Here is a 27,209-nt window from a genome sequence, read left to right as displayed (position 1 = left end):
CGATGGTGGCGATACCTTGTGTCACTATATTGATTCAATGCTAAGTGCATTACCGTCGACAGTCATCGTGAGATGGGTTCTTTCTAAACGTGGCCACTGCGGCCAGGACCTGAACCCTCGACCTCATGCATAGCCGCAGACTTAGTGGCCATAGCGACTAAACCACCGCAGTGGGTTGAAGTAATTGCATTAAAAAATGGTAACATATTTCAGCACACTAGAGCACCTGATGCTTCAGACATGGATTACTGGGGCAGCAGCCATTTTTAAAGAAAAAAAAATAATACAAAGTTGAAGGAAATTTTTATAAGTACTCCTTAAGAATGGCATCATAACTTATAATGTGGGGTGCTGGAAACTCAGTGTAGTAGACACTACACTGAGTTTATTCATTGTGGTACCCATTATGGCAATGTGGACCAGACTGATGTCAAAATCCCATTAGGCGAAAGTAACACTCTTGTTGGACTTTGCTCATTAAACATAGTCGTTACAAATTTTAGTGTTGCTTGCTCTAAAAGTGCCTACTTCCCATGTCCATGTAAATTGAATAGTTCAGTGGAAAATTGGCAGTTTCACCTGCAGGGTGAAGCTTTGACAGTGACAGCATGCAATGTTTAACCTTACACTTGAGCTCCCGTTAGACGATGCTAGGATGATAAGTGGGCCAACGTGCTTGTGCTTGCTACGCCGCACATGAGGCCATTGCTGCTGTGCCGCAGAAAGTGCTCTGGCATCTCAGGATACTGGTGTGATGAGGAATGGTCACGGTGTAAGATATATACTCTTTAGGTGGGACACTTCTCGGCTTGCTTGCTAGACGCGATCGACCAGATAAAGTAGCAACGGCGAGCGTCTATCGGGCCGGTGACGGCAGCAAATACCTATCGGCAGAACGACGCAACTGCAGTTAGAACGCAGGCAAGAGCTTGCGCGGACAAGGAACGCGCGCATGCCCTCCCCCACGTTCTCCCCTCTCCCTGGTGACCTACTTTCGCGCGTCACTCTATCACTTCGGATTTCCTGCGAAGCGCCGGTAGCTATACCAACGGGAGATTAAACCAATAAAAAGTTTTCTGTGTTGAAGTTGCGTCGTACCGCCGATAGGTATCCGCTGCCATCACCGGGCCGATCGGCGTGCGCCTTTGCTACTTTATCTGGTCAATCGCGTCTCGCGAGTGTCCTCACCTAAAGAGTACGAGGTCTGTTGGAAAAGTATCCGACCTTTGGCTGAAGAAAAAAACTGGCATAACTGGAGCGTTGGAAACCTAATCACCCTCAAAGTAGTCTCCTTGGGACTCCACACACAACCAAGCGGTGCTGACATTGTTGGAAGCATTCCGAGAAGGCCTCTTTCGGAATGGAGTTCAGCTCAGCTGTCGTTGCTGCCATAATGTCCTCTCTTGTCTAAAATCGCGCTCCTTTCAATGGCCTCTTGATTTTGGGAAACAGCCAGAAGTTGCAGGGGGCCATATCAGGAGAGTAAGGAGCCTGTTGAACTACAGGATTCTGGTTTTTCACCAAAAGAGTCTGAATCAAGTGCGAGGAATGTGCAGGAGCATTGTCGTGATGGATGCGCCAATTTCCTGTTGGCCACAACTCCGGTCTTTTGCACCGCACAGCATTACGTAGGCGACGGAAGACATCCCTGTAGTACTCTTTGGTGATTGTTTGACCCTGTGGTGCGTACTCGTGGTGTACCACACAGCGGGAGTCAAAGAAAGCAGTCAGCATCACTTTGACGTTGCTGCGCACTTGGCGAGCCTTCTTTTGTCTTGGTGATGTGGAATGCTTCCACTGTGACGACTGGAATTTGGTTTCCGGGTCGTACCCGTACATCCAAGACTTGTCACCAGTGATTATGGTGTTCATGAAGTCGGGGTCAATGTTTGTGGAATCCAGCACGTCCTGTGAGACTTCAACACGAAGTTGTTATTGCTACACCGTGAGCAGCTTCGGCACGAATTTCGGCGCAACTCTCTTCATGGCCAAATCTTCGGTCATAATGGAATGTGCAGAAAAAGTGCTGATGCTCACCTCTTCCGCAATTTTTTGGATAGTCACACGACAGTCCCGCATCACCACAGCGTTCACTTCGGCAATGACATCGTCATTTCAGCATGTTGATGGCCGACCGGAGGGTGGCTCGCTCTCCACCGATGTGCGGCCACCTTTAAACTGGTTGTACCACTCCTTAATCTGTGTGCTGCTCATAGCATCGTCACCAAAAGCCGCCTGAATCTTCCGAATGGTTTCCACTCGGCTGTTGCCCAGTTTCTCGCAAAATTTGATGCAGTAGCGCTGCTCCAGACGTTCCGCCATTTTCCTTGCAATAAAAAACCGACGAGAGCACTGCGCACTACCTCACTCAAACACTGTGTCCCAGCGACTAACGCTATTGGCAGGTGGGAAAAAATTCGTGCATGCGCACAAAGTTTCAAGGTCGGCTGATGCAAGTGCGCTTGTTTTATATCCATCAGGTGTTCACAAAAAAAGAAAAGGTCGGATACTTTTCTAACAGACCTCGTATATATCTTACACCGTAGGAATGATGCTGCAGGATTGCGCTTGGGTGGTGCACGAAATGGGACTGACTGAAAACCGCCGACATTCGTCAGTGGCCAATGAAAGGACTAGATACATTGGCATTTACTGTTCATTCTGCTCAGACCAGTGCATGCACTCAGCTGCAGGAGGAATGCTTGTGTGCGCACAGCGCTCATACCAGCAGCATAAGGCAAAGTGCTGCCCTGACTCCGTTGCCTTGGCGATTGAGTCAAACGTGACAGTGCATCTACTTGGCTTCATAGTTCTTGCAGCCAAATGTGCTGTGTGTCCCTCGCATCTCTGGAGAACTTCAAACCAGCTGTGCATGCCCCATCGGTACGATAACTGCACGACGACGGTAGCAGTGTGAACACGCCTTGACAGTGCGTATAATTGCTATCGCAATAAAACCAATATACTACATCATACATAAAATATAAGTTGGTGTCTGAAAGTGTCACAAGGGTACTAAGAAAACCCGCATGGGTTTTACAGAAGGACAGTTTTGCACTTGAAGAAAAATGAACTGTCGTATGGGGATTGTACCCGATATGTGGATTGTACCCGGCAACACCAGATTTTTCAAGCAGTCACTCACCAGCTAAGTTAAGGAGACTAACAGACGGCAAGGTGAAGGCAAATTAATTTGCAGATCAAAGCATGGAAACACTTGTAAACAAAATGAGTTTTGCACAAATGCACAACAGGGACAAATCCGGTTAATGTTTATAAATCTGGTTGAGGTTGTTTTTGAAGATTACAAGGTTGTTGCAGATTGTGGCTCCCTGATTATCAGGCAGCCAATTTTGAGCTATGTATGTTCCTATAAGAACTATTTGTGGCTTACTAGCTGTAGTTCAACCGCAACTTGATTAGTTTTACAGCAGCACAGTTTGTTTTCTTTTTATGGTTTGAAACGTTTAGCATAGAAAAAGTGGACATGAGAGGAACAAAAAGGAACATCTTTATTGTGCCTATCTTTTCAAACCATGAATCCTTGCGAACTCACTCAGCTCTGTCATTCTTGTGCACTTTTGTAGCGAACATATTCTTATTTCAGTTCCCTGTCAAATTACATTGTTTCAGATGCGTGATCGTGGCCTAGAGCCAACGCCAGCTACTCTGACGGGACTGTTCAATTCGTGTGCGGAGAGTCCTTATCCCGAAATGGGTCTAGAGAAAGCTCGCAACCTTTATGAGCAGATCAAGTTGAAAAACTGGGTTCCCAGCAACCTCACCTACCATGCCATGATCAAGGCATTTGGAAAGTGTGGAGACCTTGACATGGCCTTTAGGGTGAGTACGATAAGTTGATAAAGCCTTCAGTATTTAACAAAATTGAAAAACCCTCGCAGATGAGGGCAAAACCTAGCAAATCATGCATCAAATACTGCAAAGCTGCTCAGTGGAGTTTTCACATCCTCCAGAAATCCTAGGGTTTCAACTATACAAAATCTATACTCTGTTTCATGTTTTGCAAGCACCACTGTGAAAACTATGCAAGTGCATTGCATTCATAGAAGTTCCACTCAACATGCTTCGCAGTGCAGTTGTTTTTATCTGTCACCTTTGGTTGAAAGTTCAAGTGGTATGCTGTGGCTGCTGATTACAGAAATGTGTCGCTCCACTTGTTCAGTAACAACTAGGTTCAGATCTGCAACTCTTTTCATGTAATAATTACATAATATTTTACGACATGAATGTAAGAGACTTCATGTTACATTGAATTACGTGACACATGCCTACATATATCTTTCATGCATTATTTTTTGGTTGTGAATTCAAGCGTGTAATAGAAGTCTCTCTAGCATTTGTAGCATTGCCTTCTATGTATGAAATACAGTAGACAGTGGAATCTCGATAAACGAAAATCGCCTAAACAGAACTGCCACTTAAACGGAACACCATCCTCATGGTTGGTTGGTTTTGTATTCATGCAATGCTCTCTGCAATGTCTCAGTAAATGAAATTCCTCCACTGTATTTCAGTTTTTGCAAATTCTTCGATATATTTAATGTAAGTACTTCCCTATATCTGAGGTATTTTCATGCATTTTACTGGACTTGTGCTTAGTACTTTTACACTCGTATCTGACACAGTCTTTGCACTGTTATGTGCTCCACTGTATCCCGTGGAACTCATTCGCTATATGCTATGTGTATCGAGACATTTCACTATATCCAGCGTGTTCCTTCTTTGCGACACTTTAGGTCTTGTGCACACTTTGAGAAACTACTCAGAATCTACCCAAGATTTTGCAAGCACTTCGCTATACCTGAGTCGTTCTTTTCAAGTGCTTCACTGCATCTAAGCTTAGTGCTTGCAAACTCTCCACTATGTCCGATGCATGTTCCACTCTCCTCACAGCCACAGGTATCACAAGCAGGTCTCCTAAACATTCCTGTGCTAAATCAAATCGAATCAAACTTTATTTAAATTTCAAACAGAACTGGGGGGTTGAGAGGAGAAAGCTGTCTAGATGACCGCTTGACTAAGCTCTCGAGAAGCCACCCACCAAGCAGCATTGACAGTTGCGAGAAGAATAAATCAATAAGAGGCAATACGTAAGCCTAATACAATAAATACTCTGTTTTACATTGAAGAGTTCGGTCCAATAGAACACATTTAGAAAAATATGATAAATTACAATTCAACACATGAGCGAGATCGCTCAAGCATCCCGCTTGCTGAATGCTCGCTTGCGCTCTCGTGATTCACCGCCGCTGTGTTTTTGTCAGCGGTCGTCTGCTCGGCCAGGTGGGAGCGCCAATCGAACATTGCCTACTCGGTGACATAGGAGGCAAAGCCAACGTTCGGAAAGCGAGATGCATGTGCGATCTCGGCTGATCATCCAAAAAAATTAAAACAGGAACAAAGAAAGATCTAAACATATATAATCGTTATGCTTGTGCACAGTAATGTGTTGCCTTTGACAAAAACATTTATACAATAACAATCGGTGCAATATGGTAGTTGCAAAAAGAATGTGGATGAGCTAACTGACAAATGAATGTCGAAGGGCAGAAAAAGGCATAGTGTTTAAGTTCTCATACAGTTTAGTGTTCAAGTATTTAGGTAAAATATATCTCAACATAGTGAAACCGTGATTAGTTCTAACTGAAGGTATGACAAGCATTTTGCATTTTCGAGTTTTGTATGGCGTTTTATGAGGGATCAGTGTTAACATTCAAAAAAGAAAAGGGCCATTTTGGCTATTGACTTTTTGTAGAATTATGCAAGCCTGTATTCAAACACGAACAGGCATTCATGAATACCATCTGAATGTTTAACAGAACTGCTAAAGCTCATGGGAAACAAAAAAGTGGGCAAGTTTGTGGATATGGCCATTCTCAATTTCACTTGTGAGACCAGTTGAAAAAAAGTGTCCTCCTTTTGAGTAACACAATCAGTGCTGAGAGCTGATCGAAAGAGCTGGATAGAGCTGTTAACAAATGACATTCTTCCATATTGGCGTCTAAGGTGTAGCCACAAGAAGAAAACGGACTGATCAGTACCCCTAATTTTTCAGGTGATGGATGAAATGGCCAATGCCAAGCATGCGATCACCACTGAGACCTTTGCATTTCTTTTGATGGCCTGCATCACCGACAAGGAAGCTGGATTTTCACTGGCACTTAAAGTAAGCACAAGGAGTTTCTGTGTACAATGCACTACTATAATATAAGAGTTTTAGAATGAATCATGCCTGTAGTGCTATAAAAGAGAAAAGAAAAAGAGTACTTTAGCTTCTCATAACCTGTTCTTGTTGAAAAGAGGTTTATTAGATGTGGGCCGTGCATCCAGAAAGGTCTGCAGCGAAGAGCATTGTTTCAGGTTGAGCACTGTCTCTGCATTGGCACTCCTGCTTGTGCCTGAGCTGTCCTCCTCTTCTTCATTACAATTGCCCCCATGGAATAAGCATGAGCCACCCTGGCAATGTAAGCGGGTCCAAGCAGCGACTTGACGCTGTCTACATGAACAATATCGCGTCCACGGCGGCAGTGACCGGCAGGCGGCGTAAAGGGCTCCATGGCATAGTCAACAGGAGATGTGCACTCGACCACGTGGCAGGGCCTGTCATACTTAAGTACCAGTTTGGAAGACAGACCAGGAGCGTGGGGTGGTACATGCAACCATACCGAACGAAAGTAGTGGCAGTAGGGTAGTCGTCCTGGATCTGTTTCTGTTACTGCTGGTCGGTTGTAGTGAAATGCCTGGCCAGTTGATGACACTCTTTGGCTTATCGGGCAGCGTCAGAAATGTGCGCATACTCGGAGGCATTGGGTTGGTAAGGCAGTACGACATGGTTGGCATGTCATACTGCCATCTGCTACACCTCTTGAACACTGTGTTTCGGTCATACCTAAATTTAACGGAACCCAATTTTACAGAATTTTTGAGTTAATGAACTGCTTTCAATTTCCCGGCACATAGTTATAGAGCCTAATGCATTGAGAGCCTCAAAGCAATGGAGTGAACTTAACGTCTGGCCCAGTTTAACTTTTTTTTTCTTTTTTTTTTTTTCTTTTTTTTTTGTGAGAGAGAGAAAGAGGGAGGTGAGGAGTAAGTCAGGTGATGAACACAATTGACCTGTTCAGAAGGTTTGCCGTACTCATCACGGAACACAAGGCATACTCACTGCAGTAGCTGTGTACAATAAGTGTGTGCACAGGTAGAAATTGCATCTTTTTTGCTCTTGAGTAAATATAATGTTTTTGACAGGGATGTCCAAGTGTTTTCAGAAACAATTATCGGGACCCATCAACTTCTAAATCAAGTTTTAACCTCGCATTACCTAATGTGTCATTTTTGATGCAGTGATTTTGATACCTCGAAATTCTGTTTTCATTGCGGGAAATTTTATCAAAAGTGTTTTTGATAAACTGGAGCAAGTTTTCAGTTCTGGTTAGCTCATTAGTCCAATTATTAATTAATTGCTATACTGATCAGCTTACTCTAATAACATTTTTGTTCTTTTTGGTACAAATATACTCTGCATAGCCAGAAATAAAAGTGAACAAGTTGTTTTAATTTTCCTTGGTGTAGAATTGTGTTTGGGCTGTGTTGGGTTAACTACGGAACCAAGCTGTTCTATTGTGTCAAAAGTGTTATGTGTTGTCGTTCAAGGTGATGCGGACCATGCTATGGAAGAAGATCCGACCCTCGGTCTACTGCTATAACCTTTTCTTGCGCACGGTCCGTGAATGTGGTGTTGGACCCCCAGAGATGTTTCAGGAGCTGTTGCTAGAATCTCTCCAATCTGGCAAAGCCAAACGGATCAGCGAGAAAAATGGCAACGCTAAGGCCGACAGTATGCTTCGCATAGAGGCACGCCTGCCTGATGACGCAAGTGAAGGCCCCACTGAAGCTGCTACGTTCGGTGAGTACAACAGGGTTTGTGAGAAAAGCTACTAGTATATCATCATGGAGTCGTAAAGGCATGTGTTGTATGGCGTGCACAAATTTTTAAATTTTTGTGGGCATTGTTTTTACAGGCTTAAGTCTGTCTACTGCTTTGCATCTTGAGCTCTCATAGCCTCCTGTGTTACAGTGAACAGTCATCCTTGTCTTTACTCATCCATAACGCTTATGAAGACTCCTGTGATGGGAAGGTGCTTGAAAACATGTTTCATTGCCTTTGAATGAATGCCACTGGTTTGTGATCATTGTTGTTCTGTTGACGCGGCACACTCATGATTTGTCGGCCCCTTTTCAATGATTAAAGAGGTTTAGCTTGTCTGGTAATCGAGTAATTGCGTGCGGACCGGGCGTTGTGGCGGAACCGTAAACGTGAGAGGACTGTATGGTGCTGTCACCTGGTGGCAGCAACCATACAATCCGCTCACGTTTACCGTTCCGCTACAACGCCCGGTCCGCCCGCGTTAACCCGATTACCAGACAAGCTAAACCTCTCTGATAACTGCAGCATTTGGCATTCAGCTAATGCGTCTGCACTGTAATACTGTGTTTGTCCAGAGCGTGCTGCGTGTTTGGTCACCCGCTCTATTGGCCACAGACATTGCAATTTTAACGCGACAGTGTTAAGGGCCCCATGACGCAGAAAATTCAGCATTGGCGATGGCGTCGGCGTGCGAGGTCGGCGTCCGTGGCAGAAAAAATCATCCGCAACCACCCCGACCGCGCAGGCCCTCCGTGTGGCGCAAGGTGTTAGCGAAGGCGAAAATCACCCTGTACCACTCCGACCGCGCAGGCCCTTCACGTGGTGCAGGGTTTTGGTGAACAAAAATTGAATTTCTCACAGTGAAATCTGTCAGAAAAATGGTAAAGTACGACTTAACCACAACCTACAGACATGGTGGTGTCGGATTGTAATTTTAATGTACAAGAAAACATAATTCTGTTACGAGGAAACTCAAACACAGACCCCTTTTCCAGCATTTCTACCATCTCAACCTGGTGCGCTCCAGATGGCTATCCAGATGGCTCCAGTGCTATACAGATGGCGCTCGCATCCTTGGCAGGTCAAATTGGGACTTCGCCTGCGTAATGTATGCTGGACACGCGCGCATCGAGGCAACAGCAAACAATTAATAAGACAATTAAAAAAGGCGCTAGGGCCTTCACATTTTATTACAAGACGACTTATATTGCCCCTGGAAAAACGTCTTCCCAGCAATGCATTTCTGTTTAAAGGTTAAGCCGACTTTCAGGGGATCGGTGTAAGCTTGGTCTTTGTAAGCTGGCTTTCCCACGTTCTGTGTTGCAGTGAAGCTCACTGAAACAAAAATGCGATTCGAACGGGGCTCAATAACGCTATCGCGTTCCACTCTTAAAGGTGGAGCTTAAGCGTCCTCCAATTTTTGTTGCTGCCCTGCGCATTAAGCATATCATGAAAGACGTTTCATGCCATTCTCTGGAAACGAGGTGGTCGCTGTGGTGCGTTAATGCATGCACTGCTTAATTATCATTGAACCAAAATGCTGTCTAGAATGTCTGATAGAAGAGCGGACAAAATTAGCGGGCAAAACAAACTTGCGTAGTCTTGTGCTGCTGTGCTGACTTTCGCAGGTGACGAGAGTTAGTGCTATAGAAACAGGTGTCAACCTTTGCTTAAATCACCGCTTTCAATATGCTTTGTTCTGCAAGCATGTCGTATGTATTTAAGACTAAAACAAGAAAGTTGAGAAGTTCAGGCTGGCTGGTACTTGACCGAATAATTAGTTGGAGCGTTAAACACACCTTGAAAAAAAAAAATGGTGGGGGATGGGGGGCGAAGGGTAGATGTACAAAGGCAAAATAAAATGTTCACAGGCGTTCCTGCATTTTTTTTTAATGAGAATATGTTTATTTCTATGCTGATGAAGTGATGCCTTCCGAGTGGTCTCCGCTTGTCTGAAAGTGTGTTGAACAGAAATAGTCCTATGCTAATCTAAACAAACAATATTTTTGCATTAGAAAGTGGTAGTGAGATTTACTTGCAAGAAAATAGTGTAAAGCATGCTGACGATTGCGAAACATGATAGATCGTGGTATAACGAAGTTTGAGATAAACCGCTTGTCACAAAACAAAACTGGATTTTTCTGGTCAGACGAAGTTTTATATATGCAATAGAATGTGACTAAAATTGTGAGGGAAAATTAAAATTTGTATTCAACTACAATGCCACGTAGCCGGCGCGAAATTTTGTGAACGAGTCCTGCGATCGTGCTTCATTTCAAAAGCTGCGTAGACTCTCATTTACTCACTTTGCATTATGTTTTATGGCTGAGTCATGAGATCTTGTCCCTGCCCACGAGAGCCGTGGTTATATGAAACTTTTCTAATTAAGAAAAATGAAATTTTGATTTTACGTGCCAAAACCACCATATGATTATGAGGCATGCCATAATGGAGGACTCCGGATTCATTTTGACCACCTGTGCTTCTTTAACGTGCATCTAAATTTAAGTATATGTGAGCGTTTTCATATTTTGCCCCCATCAAAATGCGTCCGGGGTTGAATCAACGACTTTGAGCTTAGCAGCATAACGCCATAGCCACTGGGCTACCACATTGGGTGGTGATATAGCAGACACATTAAGTATACAATGTCTGTTGTCTTCCTAAGGAAATGTTGTACTTTACAGAACTAAAACTAGAAAGAAGTACTGGCAGTAATTGAAGAGCGCAGTGCTATGCGATACGCAGTCAGAGCGCAAGAAAATGCATGAAAATGAAGGTACTCTATAGCTGGAGGTGGGTCCCCTTACAAAGGTGGGTCCCCTGACTGACGTCACCGGAGCACCGTTTGCAGTGCCACCATCAGTCGCACACGAGGCTAATATTTAACAGGGCTCTCCTTAGTTCAAACTCCGTTTTAGTTGAATAAACTTTTGGTCCCGGTTTGAGTTCAAAGTAACGAGATTCTGCTATAATTTCTTGGGATCTGTATACTCAGTTGTCAGCTTCAGATGCTCCAACAGATGTAGTTTAGAGAAAGTGCAATATCTCTTTCTGGCGCGGAGTTATCAATTTGTAAACTTTGTGCTTCAATTTTTTGGAAACTTGCCAATTTCTTGGAATTTTTGCAAAAGCTATGAGACCCTTAATCAAAATTCTTCCTTCCAACAGTCGGCGGAATTCGACGTCTTTTTTAAATACAACAAATTATGTTCAAAACTGTTTGAGCTGTTGTCTAATGAGAGTGATTCGAGGTGAAGCCTCGTTTTAGACCACCGCCTCTTGCAGGATGTGCACAAACGCTTAGCGATTACAGTAAAAGGTCGATGATACGATCACGGCTAATACGAATTTCCGGATGATACGAATTTTTCTGTGGCCCCGGCCGAGCCCCATTACTTTGCAACGTGCTAGGGAACGGTTGTTACGAATCGATTTTCAGCCTGCGTCGGTTGATACGAATAAACGCCGCCTCACCAACGGCCGCGAAAGAGAACAGCGCGCAGTCACGCGCTTTCTCTCCTTCTCTTTTGGTGCGGAGGCGCGGCGCCGGACAGCGCGGACTCCGCGACTGGGCGCGAAGAGTTTGAAGCGGTGGCGCTTTTGGTGCTTTTGTACTTTTCCTCCTTTTCTGCGAGCTGTCAGATGGAGTGGCTGCTGCGCTTTGGGCCGCGTTCTTCGTATTTGAGCCATTTTGCCTAGTCGCAGCGAGCTATGTCTCGCAAGCGGAAAGCACTCTCCTTTAAAGAGAAATTAGACATTCTTCGAAAGGTCGATGAGGATCCCAAGAGGAAGCGGACGGAGTTGGCTAAGGAGCTAGGCCTCGCAACATCAACACTGAGCACAATTGTTGCACAGCGAGACTATCATGAAAAACGTGCTTTCGTTCAACGTCAACGCGAAGCAAGCGAATTCGAACACGCTTATTTCGAACATACCGCGCACCGACAATGCTCTTAGCAGCAGCGCCAAATCACGCGGCGGCGCCTCCGACCGGCATTGCTCCGACACCGCCATAGAGCAAAAGCTCAGGAGAGACCCCTCAATGCCACGCACGAAGGAACGGGGGAAAAAAAAAAAAAAGAACCCGCGGCGGAAATTTCCTTCTCTCTCAAATTGCAAGGTCGCCGTTTCTGCATCGCGCTGGAACAAGCGTGTACGTGCCGACTAGAGTGTTCTAGACAACCGTATTCTAGCACACACTATTGCCGACGTCTCAGCCACGCGGATAAAATGGCAGTGAACCCTTCTCCTCTATTTTCTAGTCACATGTTGACCTTGCACGCTGCGGCAGCAGCGCAGATTGAAGCAGCGGCGGAGACACAGTCGGGCCAACAAAACTGCCACGCCCGCAAACACTCGCTTCCTGATAACGGCAGAAAACGAAACTTCAGGGGGCGGCTAAAATAAGCTGGCGCCAGCACGGCGGCGGGCGCGCACGGAGATGTGCGCACGGAGTCGAAGGTGAGAGAGCTACGAGGGAGTTGAGAGGGAGGGCGAGGGGAGCCACCGAAGCGGCGGAGTTGACGCGGCCAAATCCGCTTCCCTGCCACCCTCCTCCCTCACCTTCGACGGTCTCCGCGCGCACCCGTGTGCCGGCGCCGCCCGCTCGCTCCCTGAAGCTTCGTTTTCTGTCGTTATCGGGAAGCGACCGTTAGCCGGCGTGGGCAGTTTCGTAGCCCGCGCTTGCTATGCGCTTGCGCGCCGTGATATTTCACGACTCGCACCGTTCGTGCATCGTGCTATGGTGCACGAATACTTCAAAAATACGTCCTTTTAATTCGAACAAATTTTCGGGCCGCTTCGAGTTCGAATTATCGAGATTCGCCAGTAGTTTTAATTGTGGTTCGATGATATGAATTTCGGCTAATACGAATATTTTTCAGTGACCCCGTGAGATTCGTATCATCGAGCTTTTACTGTATATCGATGTGACTCACAGCCGGGCCATTGCTTTCCTACTCCATGTGCAGACTGCGGACATGAGTTGTTTTTCTTTTTTTCTCGTTTTCCTGGGGAGTCTCAGAGTTCTCGCATGGACATCTCTAACTTCTTTCAGATCAAACAGAAAAGGATGCCTCAAGACGAGTTTTTGAGGCCAGAGAAGTGGAGGAGTCACCGTCTGGTAGCTTTGGAAACACAACAACCTCAACAAGCCTGACCACCTTGCCGAACCTGCTCTCGCCCAGCTTCAAGCACACTGGTGAAATTGTTGGACTCGGAGAGGTTACTGAACCTTACCACAGGTGAATCTTCTTGGTACTTTTTTTAAAGTAATATTTCTCTTCGCCTTGTTCTTTTTTTTTTTTTCTTTAATGTTGCCTGGCTTGTTAAGAGTTATCTGGCTAAGCACATTAGGAACATAGTGCAGTTCGATGTTCTTGAATACCAGTAACTTAGCACGCAGATTAAAAAAAGTTGTAAAAATGACATCTGTCAGAGGATAGAGTGTTGCACGATTCTTGTGCATGACACCTCAAATGAGGCATGCATCACTGTTTTTCTTTACCTAACCGCAAAGCATATTATTAAAACATGATGCAACTCACCATTGCCCAATATGCATATGAGCAAGATGCACTTGAAATTTCATCATTTTTATGTGAAAGCCAGTTATTTTATTAAATGCTGTTTAGGATTTATGTGCACCCAAATGTAACAGATATAGCCATGTCACGATGGGCTCCTGCATTCTCCAATGTACCAGGCTCCTCATGATTGGTGGAGTGAAGGGGATGATGGACCACTTTCGAGACATGTCAGTGCGTCCAGACGCCAAGACCATCACGCTGCTGCTAGACTGCATTCCAAACAACTATGATGCTGAGGCAGAGCTGATTGCTGAAGCCGACAAGATTGGTGCCAAGTTGGACGTCGATTTCTTCAACATGCTCATCAAGCGCAGGGCTTTTCGCCGGGAAAAGGAAACGGCCAAGGTAAGTCACTACTGTCACCATCACCAACTTCGTTGTATCAAAAATTTGCAGATGAACATTCGCAACTTTTGCTTGTTCACTAGATAAATGTATTGAAGTACATTTATCCCGTTTAGGTGCTGTGTACACAAGTGTGCATGACAATGTGGTGCATCACAAACAAAAGCACTGATGAAAATAACAATATTTAAAATGTCTCGCATACATCTTGAAACACTTCTGATAGAACCTCTGCTTGGATAATATACGTAAAATGTTTTAGCAAGTATGTCGTCATGTAAGGGGTTCACTTCTTTCAGTGTTTTTGACAATGTTTTACATCAGGCATATTCTTCAAATGGCCGCATAAGTGCTTTCCAAGCATGCTGGGCATGAAATAATTCATGTTCTCGTATCTGAAGTTCCTGCAAAGAGTACTAGCATGGAGTCTGCATTCTGTAAGCTTGAGAAACCTAACTGAAGAATTGAAAATTGTTGGTGTGTTCTGCAGCTGTGCGCCTTTCGTAATGCTGAAGATGCAAGAAATGTGGTGAAATATAATTTTCTATGGTCAGTATTGGATTGGCACCTGAAGATGTGTACGGTGACCTGTACATTTGGGCAAACAAGTTTAATAGTGCTTCCATGTTTACTGCTGGATTTTAGTGCTCTAATATGATGCATAAGTCGCGTTTTACTGTGATATACTGTGCCAGCAGTTCCAGCCCTAGGGTTATTTTTGCTGTGTCTGTCTGTCCTTCTTGTTGCACCGTTGTCGTTATCCCGTCATTGTCAGTCCACCTTCTCATCCTCAGATTGAATCTCCATAGAAAAACAAAAATTAACTCACCACTGCTGCTGGGGCCATTCTATGACCCTGTGGCAATAGGATGCGCTAACCATTTTCGCACTTGCCAGATTTGCGCAGCGTTTTCTGTGCTGGTCATACACTAAAATTGGTGGCGTCTGTGCACATATACAATGTTGTGTGCAACACAAAAACACTTGTTCTTAGAAGAATGGCTGTGCCTGCTTGTGAGAGCCTAGTGCTGTTGAAGTAAATGAGTGTCGTTGAAATCGCTGAAGGTCAGGCATACATGCTTTACTGGTGTTTCCCTTCCATTGATATTGTGCATTCTTGTGTGCTCAGGTGTTCTAGTTTCAAAAGCAAATAGCTTTCTTTCGCTCTTCTACAATCGCCATCATCCCCTACATACTACATGGTTTCTCCCACAGATTAAAAAAGATTGCTGGAAGGAGTGACCTAAAAATCATTTTTTTCGCACCTAATAAGTTGGTAAGCCTGTGCAGAAACACAAGGCCAGAAAGAATCACTGGCACTACATGCAAAAACAAAAAAGCATAAAAACTCCTTCCAGCAATCTTTTTTAATCTGTGAGAGAAACCATGTAGTATGTAAGGGATGATGGCAATATTTCTTTTTTTAATGGTGGTGCTTGTACCATCCACCTGGTTGGAACTTTCTTCCCATGCTTTCTTGTTGATAGGTTATAGGAGCACATTAAAAAGTAAAGAATGTGGCGGCAGAGAGTTCTCTTGCCCTCCATTGCCAAAAATGCAACTGCCTATGCAGATCAAAAGAAACTGTTCAATAATCAAGTGCAAAATGATGCACTTGATTATGGAAGCTAAGATAGTAGCAACATTTGGTGATGCATGCATCAGTAAGCCGTCGATTTCTTTATCAGTAGGAAATCTCGATTATCTTGGTTCGCATTGAACGAATACTCTTCTTACAATCCCAAGTGGCTACAAAAGTGTGTGTGTGGGGTTTTCCGAGCTTTGTTTATGTTTACCGAGCAATGTGCACATGTCTTATGCCATTACGAGGAGTATAAGTACGCCTGTGAGAACTGGAAATAAATCTGTTGTTGAAAGTCAGCGCTGTGTTTTTGCCTAATGTGCCTTTCTGTGTCCCTGTCATTCTGCCTGCGCTATAACAAAGTAGAAGATGCCATCACCTAGGGTTCTTTGAGATGCACCCTGATCAAAGTACAGATTGCATTTTTGCATGATGCCTTATTGGAGTGCAGCTCCGGCGGTAGAGAATTGAACCCGCCACCTCGTACTTAGCAGCAGCACGCCATAGCCATTGAGCCATCGCAGTGGGTGCAATATAGGTTTCCTTTTAACAAAGGGACAGGAACACAGTGCAGACTGGGGAAATAAAAGCACAGGCACCGCACTGACTTCCAGCAGTGTTTATTGCTGACGTACAGTTCACGTGTGTAGTGCATGCATGCCTTGAAAAAAACGAGGAAGAAAGAATGGTCAAGGTGTATCATTTGGACACATTGGAGAGGTATGCTGCTGTCCAAGGAACATGTGCTCACTATTTCAAAGGGGACACTATAAAAAGCAAAGAGAAAGAAACATCAGAGTGCAGGAAGTCATGTGATGAAAGCACAATTTAATAGCATTAACACTCAGAGTAGCTTATCTTTTAATACTATCATAGGCATCGATACCGGCTCGTGTCAACTGCAGGTTGTATTTAGCCAACACTAAATGCTGCTTTCAGGTGAATGCCAACTTTCTTTTGCACAAGATTTTGCGGGGTGTGTGTGTGGAATGATGAGGCACCTTAACGTGACCCTCTTTGTTCTTTGTAGGATGTGTTGTCCATGATAACAGCTCGCAGTCTCTACCCTGATGTGGTCACTTTCGGCGTCCTCGCACTGACTGTGCACACCAAGAAGGAGGGAAGCGAGTTCCTCGAGACAATGCAGGCAAGTTCTGACTGCACATTTCGCAGCTATACCGTATTTAGTTGTGTGAGGCCCACACTTCTCTAATGCAAATAGAATTCTGGGTGATACTCCATGCCCTTTCCAGCATCTATCTGCACAGGTATCTAATCATTTTCATTAGATATGAACCTTGGACACCAACTTGAGTCAATGGATATGTACAGAACATGCCTTATTTCAGTGGTGGCATTAAGGTGTGTCGCTACATTGCTTAAATGCTGATTGCATTAACGTCGACATTCATTCTGAGATGGCTTCTGCCTAAATTTTTTTCTGATACTTTACAGCATGCAGGACTTACACGAGGCAGGCTTATGGCTACTCACTGAAGCCTCAAACTGTGTTCACACTGTTATGCAGAATAACACAAGTACTAGCAGCCAGCTATGAACACTTTTATTCGGTCATCCTTGTTGTTTGATGAGTTCGCCTCATCAGTGCTGAATTTGTTTGCCAAACACATGCAGCATCTGTCACGAAAGAGAATGCGATGCAGCGGCTATGGTGTAGATGCTGGAGTGCGGTGCTGCTAGAGTGAAGGCCGGAGTCCAGTCGTGGCTTTAAGTGCACTTTGCGCCGAGCTTCAGCTGCTTCTCATTCTTTGCTACGGGTGGCGGTAGTTGCCTGCTCGGTCGACTCGTTCTAAGGTAGTTAAGGTTAAAAGCGTGGATATAGTCAGGTGTTTCCAGTGTGCCAGGCAGTGGCCAGCGAAGTTGGATACGTCGTGCCTGTGACGCTAAGATGCTTAAAATTTTGCCCTTTGTATAGTTTAGTGCGTTAAATGTGGCCCACAGTAGAGCAGTGATCAGTTGTTGCCGCAGCGAAAGTGCACAAGTACGCGGCAAGCAAGCGTTTTGTTGTTTGTCAAAGGCGCAAACTCAACGTGCTCACTTCAATGAACCTGAACTGTAGGCCAGCGTGCTGCCGGTCAGCCAAGCTGGCGCACCACGAACTCTGGTTCAGCTGCTCTGGTGTGAGATAGGGCATGTTCTATTCCTGTGCCAGCCACGCTAGACTGTGGAGCGTCCAGTGTTCGCCAATGTAGCATCACTGCGCCACACGTGGATTGCATCTGCGTCACGCTGGACTATATCTGCATGTTCAGCTTGGTCACCCCAATGCACTTTTCATCTCCAAGTGGAGACGGAATGTGTCGAGGCTCCGTTTGTTGAACATAGACAGCCAGATAGAGAAAACCATTTTGACTCGGAGAAGAATGCTTCGCATTATAAGAACATCATGGGCACACAATGGCATGAGCACAGCACACGAAGCAGCTAACATAGTATACTAGCTCTGTGGCCAGCAGACATGCGGGATCTGTTCGCTGATACAGGGGCATGGTACAAGCAAGGGAAGCAGACGACATGGGCGCTGGTTTTCTACAGTCTAAGTCATACGTCACTTCCAGCGAGTGGTGATGGTGGCGTTTTTTTTTTGTGCGTTTTTTTTTTTCAGTTTTAGCATAAAAAGCATCTTTTTTTTTTTTTTTTGCGTGTGTTTTGTGATTCACCTACTCGCATTTCAAGCGTAAAATTTTCCAAAGTGGCTACTGTATGTCTAAATTCTCTGAAACTGGCCTTTTTACGCGGTCAAATATTTTGTTGCAGTTAGCCTTTAATACACATGAAAACATAATGCAGCTCATGGAGGAAGGTTTCCCGGTACCAGTTCACAATATGTGTTCTAGTGAAACTTTTTACGTTGTTCGAAACGCGGGCTGATCCTGGAGGCAATGCAATGTCACTGCACTCACATTAACAGTATGAGTTGACCAATAAGTGTCCCCAATAGTGTACCTCAGCAAGTCTAACGGGAAGCTGTCTCTTTGACTATCATCTTTCAAAGACTCCTACGCAACTTTTTCGTTTTGCTTCTCTTGTTTCAGTGCAAAGACAGTACAGAAAGATGAACAGAGAAGTTTGATGCTTTTGATTCTGAATCAAAGTATGCGAGCGTGGAATCTGGCTGATGAGCCTTTATTTTAGACACCTTTGAGTAACTTGTAGTGCACTGAGGGTGAAGTGATTCATGTGTATATCACTGGTGATGTCAGCTATATTATCTACAAACGTTTGATGGGAAGTATCTGGAGACCTAGGTGTAAAAACGCTTTTGCATCAAAGAAGCAAGGCACAGGACAAGACATCAAGGAGAAGTTTTAAGTTTCAAGTTTACGTTTATTTCAATTTGCCATGTATAAAACATACACACGAACATCTTCTGGGGCCCAGCAATATTGTTTAAGGGTCACAGACCAATATAACTAGATAAAACAAATGTGAGCAATATCGACAGCAATTTAACAGGACGAACAGTTCTCTTGAAGCATAGGATTAATAAGTGACTTCTCTGGATATTCTTTTTTAAACAAGTGCAAAGAAGGAAACAAGCGAAAAGAAGTGAAGGCAATGCAGCTAAGCGATGTGTGAGGCCTGATTTGAAGGAAGGATAAAGGGAGGAAAACGAGCAGTGAATAGTTTGAAAACTTTTTCTTTGTAGCAACGGCCAACAAGGAGTACTTAGCCTGAACCCAGTTCTCGAACTGCTTATTTTCCTTTATGTTTTGTACAGCAGGTTGTGTGCTGGCAGCCATGTCACTTTTGTTGGAGTTGTTTAGTTGGGAGACTCCAGACTCCTAGGCACAGAAAGACTTTAGGCTGAATTTGGCAGATTTCTTTCACTTGTTACCAAAGCACAATGCAGCCTCGATTATTTGAGTTTTGATACTCCACATGAAAATGTTGTATGCACTGCAAGTAATATAGATTCTTTTCATGGCAATCCCATGGACGCCACCCTGTTTGATCACATGGTGACGCATCCTCTGTGTTAACAATGCATGTGCAGGACATCAGTGCAGCTCAGCAAACCTCTGTTTCGGCAGATATTGTAGACGCGTTTACTGAGTGGACAACACAAAGCTTTGGCCAGAGTTTTGAAGGACTTGTAAGCACTTTTGGAGTTAATTACACCTTGTCCAAATGGTACGAGGAATGTATACAATGATTATACTGGAAGTGGGGCTAGAAATGTATTCCAAGCTGGTCAGAACATTCCACTTCTGAATTAAATCAGGATCAGTGCCTTTTGCTCTTCATTCTTTATTTGCCAATCACTTTGAAGCACAGCTTGTCATGTTTATGACTCAATAACATTCCTCGGTGCAGTCAATATCCTGGCTAATCACTCATGGGTGTGCTCAGTTGCGTTATATTTGTTTTTGCTGCTCACAAGGGGGGGATTGGAACGTAAATGCTCTGTCCTCTGTAACAGATTGTAGCGAAGGTGTATTATTGCTAGTCACTCGCTTACTCTGTGGATCATAACGAAACGTTCAGCTTCCAACATGCATGTGTTGTCAGTGTAGACCGTCACCCATGCGTCAACGCAATGATTCAAGAGTGCGCTCATTCACTTATTCTTGATGCACATGGGCGATAGAGCGGGTGTAAATTTGAGTTGGGGTGGATGTGTGTAGATAACATGTGAGAAACTTATGCCAGGAAGTGGCGCTACTGTCTTTGTCGCTGTGTAATGAGTGGTACTCACTCTTGTTGACTTTCCAGGGTTGAAGTCCTTTCTTTGAAGATTAGCAATACAATGCTAGCGTATGAGTGAACTTTTTTATTGTCGAGGAAAGCCGTCGAGAAGAGCTGGCAACACAAGCAGTCCATGTGCAGCAAGGGTCCGTGCACTTGTCCAAACAGATTCATTCCATTCCTTATATGCCAGTCATTACTTTTGCAGTCAACTACTGCACACTTTTTCCCTGCACCATTCCACATTTCGCAGCATGAATTGAACGCAGTGCTTGAACAATCACCCAGTTGCATTTCCGACAGCTGTTCGCACAGTAGCAGTGTTGAAGCGTTAATGGTTTTGCGTTCATGCACTGTTGCTTGAGGCAACATGTAGGGGGCGCCATCTTTTTTATTTAGAGCAAACTGCACCACGAAAAGGGTCTATAGCCTAGAAGAAAAGAAGTACAGGTGTCACACATATGATAAAAGCAAAACTTTCAATATATATTCCTGGGTCCAAATGTGTTGGGTTTCCAGGGGCCGCAGATGCAGAGTCTGTTATATTGATATAGATCAACCACAGATAAAGGCTTCCTCAGCATGGCTGCAGTGAAGATGATGAGAAAGACAAAGTGGTTCCCTTTACTAGCCGTCGCCATCTTGGTCGCATTTGGCCTAGCAGTGTAAATACATCTAGTAAATAGCCTTGTACCTGGGTTACACAACATCATCATTAATTTGGTATATAGAAGTATGTGTTCACACATCTGTTTACTTATTAAGCTTGTTTCTGATGCTTGTGCCTGTTGATGAGCTGGATGGAGACAATGTGTTCCTCAATGCAGAAAAATGGGTGATATGATAAAAGCAAAACTTTCAATATATATTCCTGGGTCCAAATGTGTTGGGTTTCCAGGGGCCGCAGATGCAGAGTCTGTTATATTGATATAGATCAACCACAGATAAAGGCTTCCTCAGCATGGCTGCAGTGAAGATGATGAGAAAGACAAAGTGGTGCCCTTTACTAGCCATCGCCATCTTGGTCGCATTTGGCCTAGCAGTGTAAATACATCTAGTAAATAGCCTTGTACCTGGGTTACACAACATCATCATTAATTTGGTATATAGAAGTATGTGTTCACACATCTGTTTACTTATTAAGCTTGTTTCTGATGCTTGTGCCTGTTGATGAGCTGGATGGAGACAATGTGTTCCTCAATGCAGAAAAATGGGTGATATGATAAAAGCAAAACTTTCAATATATATTCCTGGGTCCAAATGTGTTGGGTTTCCAGGGGCCGCAGAGGCAGAGTCTGTTATATTGATATAGATCAGCCACAGATAAAGGCTTCCTCAGCATGGCTGCAGTGAAGATGATGAGAAAGACAAAGTGGTTCCCTTTACTAGCCATCGCCATCTTGGTCGCATTTGGCCTAGCAGTGTAAATACATCTAGTAAATAGCCTTGTACCTGGGTTACACAACATCATCATTAATTTGGTATATAGAAGTATGTGTTCACACATCTGTTTACTTATTAAGCTTGTTTCTGATGCTTGTGCCTGTTGATGAGCTGGATGGAGACAATGTGTTCCTCAATGCAGAAAAATGGGTGATATGATAAAAGCAAAACTTTCAATATATATTCCTGGGTCCAAATGTGTTGGGTTTCCAGGGGCCGCAGATGCAGAGTCTGTTATATTGATATAGATCAACCACAGATAAAGGCTTCCTCAGCATGGCTGCAGTGAAGATGATGAGAAAGACAAAGTGGTTCCCTTTACTAGCCGTCGCCATCTTGGTCGCATTTGGCCTAGCAGTGTAAATACATCTAGTAAATAGCCTTGTACCTGGGTTACACAACATCATCATTAATTTGGTATATAGAAGTATGTGTTCACACATCTGTTTACTTATTAAGCTTGTTTCTGATGCTTGTGCCTGTTGATGAGCTGGATGGAGACAATGTGTTCCTCAATGCAGAAAAATGGGTGATATGATAAAAGCAAAACTTTCAATATATATTCCTGGGTCCAAATGTGTTGGGTTTCCAGGGGCCGCAGATGCAGAGTCTGTTATATTGATATAGATCAACCACAGATAAAGGCTTCCTCAGCATGGCTGCAGTGAAGATGATGAGAAAGACAAAGTGGTTCCCTTTACTAGCCGTCGCCATCTTGGTCGCATTTGGCCTAGCAGTGTAAATACATCTAGTAAATAGCCTTGTACCTGGGTTACACAACATCATCATTAATTTGGTATATAGAAGTATGTGTTCACACATCTGTTTACTTATTAAGCTTGTTTCTGATGCTTGTGCCTGTTGATGAGCTGGATGGAGACAATGTGTTCCTCAATGCAGAAAAATGGGTGATGCTGTTTATTTTAGCAATTCAAGCTAACAGCACAGGCTGCAAAATAGGGTGCTAATTGAACACAAAACAAAGAAAGGAAGAAGGACCTAATCCAGACTTGACCAGGATGGAAGCTTGGGCTGGTTGGCTAACACTAGAAATGATAAATCACTGCGAAGGGCAATCGACAAAAAAAAAAAAAGGACACAAGAAAGCGCCTGTGTGTGTTGTACATCTGCCTTTCATTTACGTCTTTACCATTCCTAATGCACCCGTGCCATTTTTTATTTATTTTTCTTGTGACATGCCTCTTGGCCACACAGGAAGCTGGCCTGACAGTGAATGAGGAGACCTGGGGCACGCTGGTGTGCAATGCCTGCTTCAAGGGCAACTTCTGGTTTCTGCTGGACCTGATGGGCTACGCAAAGCGTGAGAACATCCTGGTGAATGCAGCTGCACTCCGGGCTATCAGCAAGGCCACCGACAGGACCAGGAGGGCACTGCTCAGGAAGGTCAGTCGATGCTGTGTGATGTGTTTGTCACCGATCTCGGGGGCGTGCGGGTGTTAGAAGAGATGGAGAAGGAAGACGGATGGCGACACAGCAAACAGATTTTTTTAATAACACGCACACTCAAAACCAAAACTAAAAATCAAGCACACCCAAGCACACTACGGGAAGAAATACTAATAAAGATACGAACTAAAGCCTGCTGTACACAACAAGTTCTACTTGGCGCCTACGCGCGTCCGTGGCGGCTAACTCTTCAAAGTCAGGCAACCCTGTCTTATCTCTGAGACGCTACGAATAAGAGTCACCTTGCTGCGTTCGTCGTTGCACGTTTGTCCGAGTCCGAAGCTCGTCGGCCCTTTTTCTCCAGCAGTAGGTGTTCTCGTTGATGCTATAGTCGCCTTTGCCTTGCCGTCGTCGTCTCTTTATCGGTAGGGAGCTCGCCGGTACTTCGTCGGAGATGAGCTCGTCAGTAAGTCTCCAGTGACGGCGTTCGGCGTTGCTTAGGCCCACCTGGATAGGCCTAGCAGCGGGATGCGTTGCAACTTCATGAGTGCTGACATGGCGTCCCGCGGAGAATCGAACGTGCCGGTCTGCTGCAGAAGGGGGATCCTCTCTGGGGTGCCCGGCCCTGCCGTGAGAGGCTGCAGCCAGTCCAGGAGCCTCGCTCGAACTTGCCGAGGTCGACGGCCACACCTTGGACGGCCAACGTCACAGACTCAGCCAGACCCCCAAGTCTCCCGTCGCCAGTGCGGAGCTGGCGATGCGACCTTCCTGGCCCGGAGCCACGTCGATAATCCTCAGACAGCGCCGTTCATCCCTCGATTACGGCTCGGCTCACGCGCCTCGAGAGCTCGTGCCGTTCCGAACACTGTGCTTCACGTGCTCTTCTTTTTCGCGCCGCAGGCGGCCTCTTACATATGACATGCTGCTATGTTGCGAAAAGGTTACTTGTTTATTTTGATAGTACGCATTTAATGGAGATGCGCTTGGCGTTTATATGAATGCGCAGAAACAGGCAACAGCCAAACGGAGCGAGCACTAACAACAAACGTCTTATTCTTCGTCTTCTGCTGGCGCCCGTATTTCTCACTACAATTGTTTAGTTATTTCTTTTGTACCGGAGCACATCGGCACCAGCTCTGTGCCAGCCAGTGTGTGGAAGAAGACGTTGACGATCGTGTGGTTCGCGCTAGGTCGGTTTTCAAAGATCCGGCTTGTTAAACCGCTTTATCAACTCTACCTGCAAAATACTCTTGTTGCATTTGGTGGAGGTGCTGGGTCGTCCCCTTCAGCGTCCTGGAACTCCGCAGCCGTACGCTACCATCTGCCTTCACAATGACTGAGGATGCCGGACCCTCGCGAGCTTCTCCCGCTCCCACACCTGTCGTGTGCTCTGGGGTGCTTCATCTGCGTGATCCTCCAGTCTTCAGTGGCACTGACGATCACGACGTCGAAGACTGGCTGGCCGAGTATGAACGTGTTAGTGCACACAACAAGTGGGCTGACCGCGACAAGTTGACTCATGCCATCTTTTATCTTACCGGCGTGGCCCATCTGTGGTTCAAGAACCACGAGGCTGATTTTACCACCTGGTCAGCTTTCAAAGAGACCCTCGTTTCGTTTTTCGGTCGGCCAGCGGTGCGCAAGCTTCGCGCTGAACACAGCCTCCGCGGACGATCTCAACAAATTGGTGAGACCTTCACAAGCTACATTGAGGATGTCATCGGCCTCTGTAGGCGAGTGAATGCGTCCATGTCGGAACCTGACCGAATCAAACACATCATGAAAGGCATCGACGATGACGCTTTTCATATGCTCGTGGCAAAAAACCCACAGAGCGTTACTGAAGTCATTGAACTTTGCCAAAGTTTTGACGAGCTGCGTAAACAGCGCATCTCCACACGTCGCCCTGGAATGCAAACGGCTGACCTTTCAGCTTTGGCTCCCAACAGCGCTGGTTTTGATTACACCTCGTTGCTGCCTCAAATTCAGCAATACGTACGTGAGGAAGTTGCACGTCAGCTCTCTCTTGTGGCATCGGTCACTGAGCCTCTCCCCCCACTGGACCAGTCGCTTCGTCGGGTTATCCAGACGCAAGTTGCTGAGGCCCTCCCGTCCCCCGCTTCGCCGCCGCACGTTACGGCGCCGCCGCAAGTAACGGCGCCGCTAACTTATGCTGAGGCCCTTACACGATCTCATGCCCAACCGACGCCAGTCCCATCCAGCCCGGCCACCAACTTCTACTTTAGATATCTTCCAGATGCCAATATAGCACTAGAAAATAGAGCAGGCATAATATAAATAAACCAAACGGTCATCACATGTGGCAGACCAGAGGAATGAATATACTAAGAACAGTTAAAACACCGTAGAAAGAACACAATAAAGTGCATCAAGTATCCCATAAAAACTACTACCTCATTGGCATGGAGCAAGAAACCTTTAGGAGTGGAAACTCCGCTAGTAGCGGCGACCAGAAAAGGTCACAAGCCCACGGAGCAACTATCACGCTGTCAGCACCTGGCAGCCAGGAAAGAAATTATCGCAGTTTTGGTTGCCAAGGCAACCGGTCGCGTGTGTTGCTCCCGTTCAGCCGGACGCCTGACAAGTTCTACTGAGTGCACTCATGCATATACCTGCATCCCATGTTAGGCTAGCAAATTCTGAATAAGGGCACACTGCGCGTAGCAGCGTTGTTAGTATTATGGCCCTCGAACAGACACTGACAAGAACAGTTGCTGTTTGACTTAAGGGTGCACAAATACAACATTACGGCTAGCTCGCTGAAGCGAACGCCCGTGTCGTCTGCTTGTCGTCTGCTTTGAGCTGAAGACACGAGCGCTGCCGAAAAGTGCATGCCCAGGCGTCTGCTTTTCTTTTTTCGCAACGACTTGCATGACATGCCACATGGCGCCGCCACTGCATGCGCCTCCATCGGCACATACTATTTTTGTGATTTTACCTGGCCGCCCGCGCTGACTCATTAGCAAAGCAGGTCACCGACCAATTGACCAGTGTCAAAAAATAAAAATTGATGTAACATCCTGGAATGTAAATTTTTGTTTTTTTGACACTGTTCTTTTACCTTACAAGATGTTTCGTGGAACTCTTGATTACCACTGCTAATGGTGTTTACTAAAGCACTATTAACTCCTTCTTTGCTCTTTCCCTCCAGGAGAGGGGAAAGGAAGTGAACTTCTTGAATCCAGCTATGGAGAGTGGCTTCCGGCAATTCTGCCTGACGTACGAACAGTGGCTCAAGGAGGTGCGAGTGGACCAACCCCGACATCCGTGGGAGCAGTACGAGCCGGAAAACCTTAGGAAGTCGGCCACCGAGTTAAAAGCTGCAGCAATGGCCCTTGCAACAAAGCAGACGTGACATGTTCAATGCAACATTTAGGGCCAAGTGCTACGCTCGCTCCATATTGTGTTGATGTGGGCGTTCTGCGAACAATTAGTGAGGCTCGTGAAATTGTCTGCATTGTCACTGAAGCCCTTTTCATTTGGACATATGTCCTCGACAAGAGGTCGCCATCAAATGACTTTACTAAAAATCAAAAGAAGGGGAGCTCCTGCACTCCTTTTGCTGGTTACACTATTTTGTGCCCACAACGTGGAGGTGTACTGCTCTTCAAAGTGTAGAATGCTGGTGTAACTTGATCTCTTTGCAACTTGCAGCTTCTAGTAAACTGCTTGGCCTGTAGTTCAACGTTGCTCTCATGATAGAGCTGGGCAATTAAACTGAAATATTTGTCATGTTCTTGTGCTCTGTGCAAGACATTTGCTTACTTGCATGGTTACTAATAAAAATAATATCCCTGGAACATGACGTCATTCTTTTTCAGAAGGGGTGTGTGAATATTCAAAGTTTCCTAAATTTCTAATAAGTGGGGTCCAAATTGACGCCTCATAGGGTGGCTTGCTGGATTTAGAATGCGGGTCTTAAAGGCTATGCTTTTGCAGGTTGAAGGCGCTGGACGCAATTTTGGGAGCCAGAAACGCGTCTTAGACTCTAGTTGGGCTTTGTACACTACCTATACGAATCAAATAGTCCTTGCTATTCAACTTAAGAATTTACTATTTGAAGGGACACTCAAATCAAATATTATTGACATGCATACTTATATGAATGTAATACGCTAATATGAAGTCAACCTAAAGTCAACGTAGCCGAGAGGTTGCGCGA

General features: G+C 45.2%; 1 protein-coding gene across 5 annotated transcripts in view; it reads left to right on the top strand.

Annotated features, from left to right (window-relative positions):
- The window catches only part of LOC119452985 (pentatricopeptide repeat-containing protein 1, mitochondrial), a 49,855-nt gene that overhangs the window by 4,398 nt on the left and 18,248 nt on the right, over positions 1-27,209 (top strand). The window contains exons 3-10 of one of the 5 annotated variants that reach the window (XR_007466980.1): positions 3,634-3,843; positions 6,077-6,187; positions 7,675-7,927; positions 13,008-13,194; positions 13,656-13,884; positions 16,497-16,613; positions 22,835-23,023; positions 26,199-26,550. Coding sequence is in view for 4 of the 5 variants with exons in the window: in XM_037714951.2 (XP_037570879.1) it covers positions 3,634-3,843; positions 6,077-6,187; positions 7,675-7,927; positions 13,008-13,194; positions 13,656-13,884; positions 16,497-16,613; positions 22,835-23,023; positions 26,199-26,402 (1,500 nt within the window). In the remaining variant the exon portion in view is untranslated. Of the gene's footprint in view, positions 1-3,633; positions 3,844-6,076; positions 6,188-7,674; positions 7,928-13,007; positions 13,195-13,655; positions 13,885-16,496; positions 16,618-22,834; positions 23,024-26,198; positions 26,848-27,209 lie in introns of those variants that run through there. The other 4 variants (XM_037714951.2, XM_049667457.1, XM_049667459.1 and 1 more) reach the window with 4 other exon arrangements.

The sequence above is a fragment of the Dermacentor silvarum genome, chromosome 5 (assembly GCF_013339745.2).
Source record: "Dermacentor silvarum isolate Dsil-2018 chromosome 5, BIME_Dsil_1.4, whole genome shotgun sequence".
NCBI lineage: Eukaryota > Metazoa > Arthropoda > Arachnida > Ixodida > Ixodidae > Dermacentor > Dermacentor silvarum.
The sequence above is the reverse complement of the archived record's forward strand: the minus strand, read 5'-3'. Positions and strand labels throughout refer to the sequence as shown.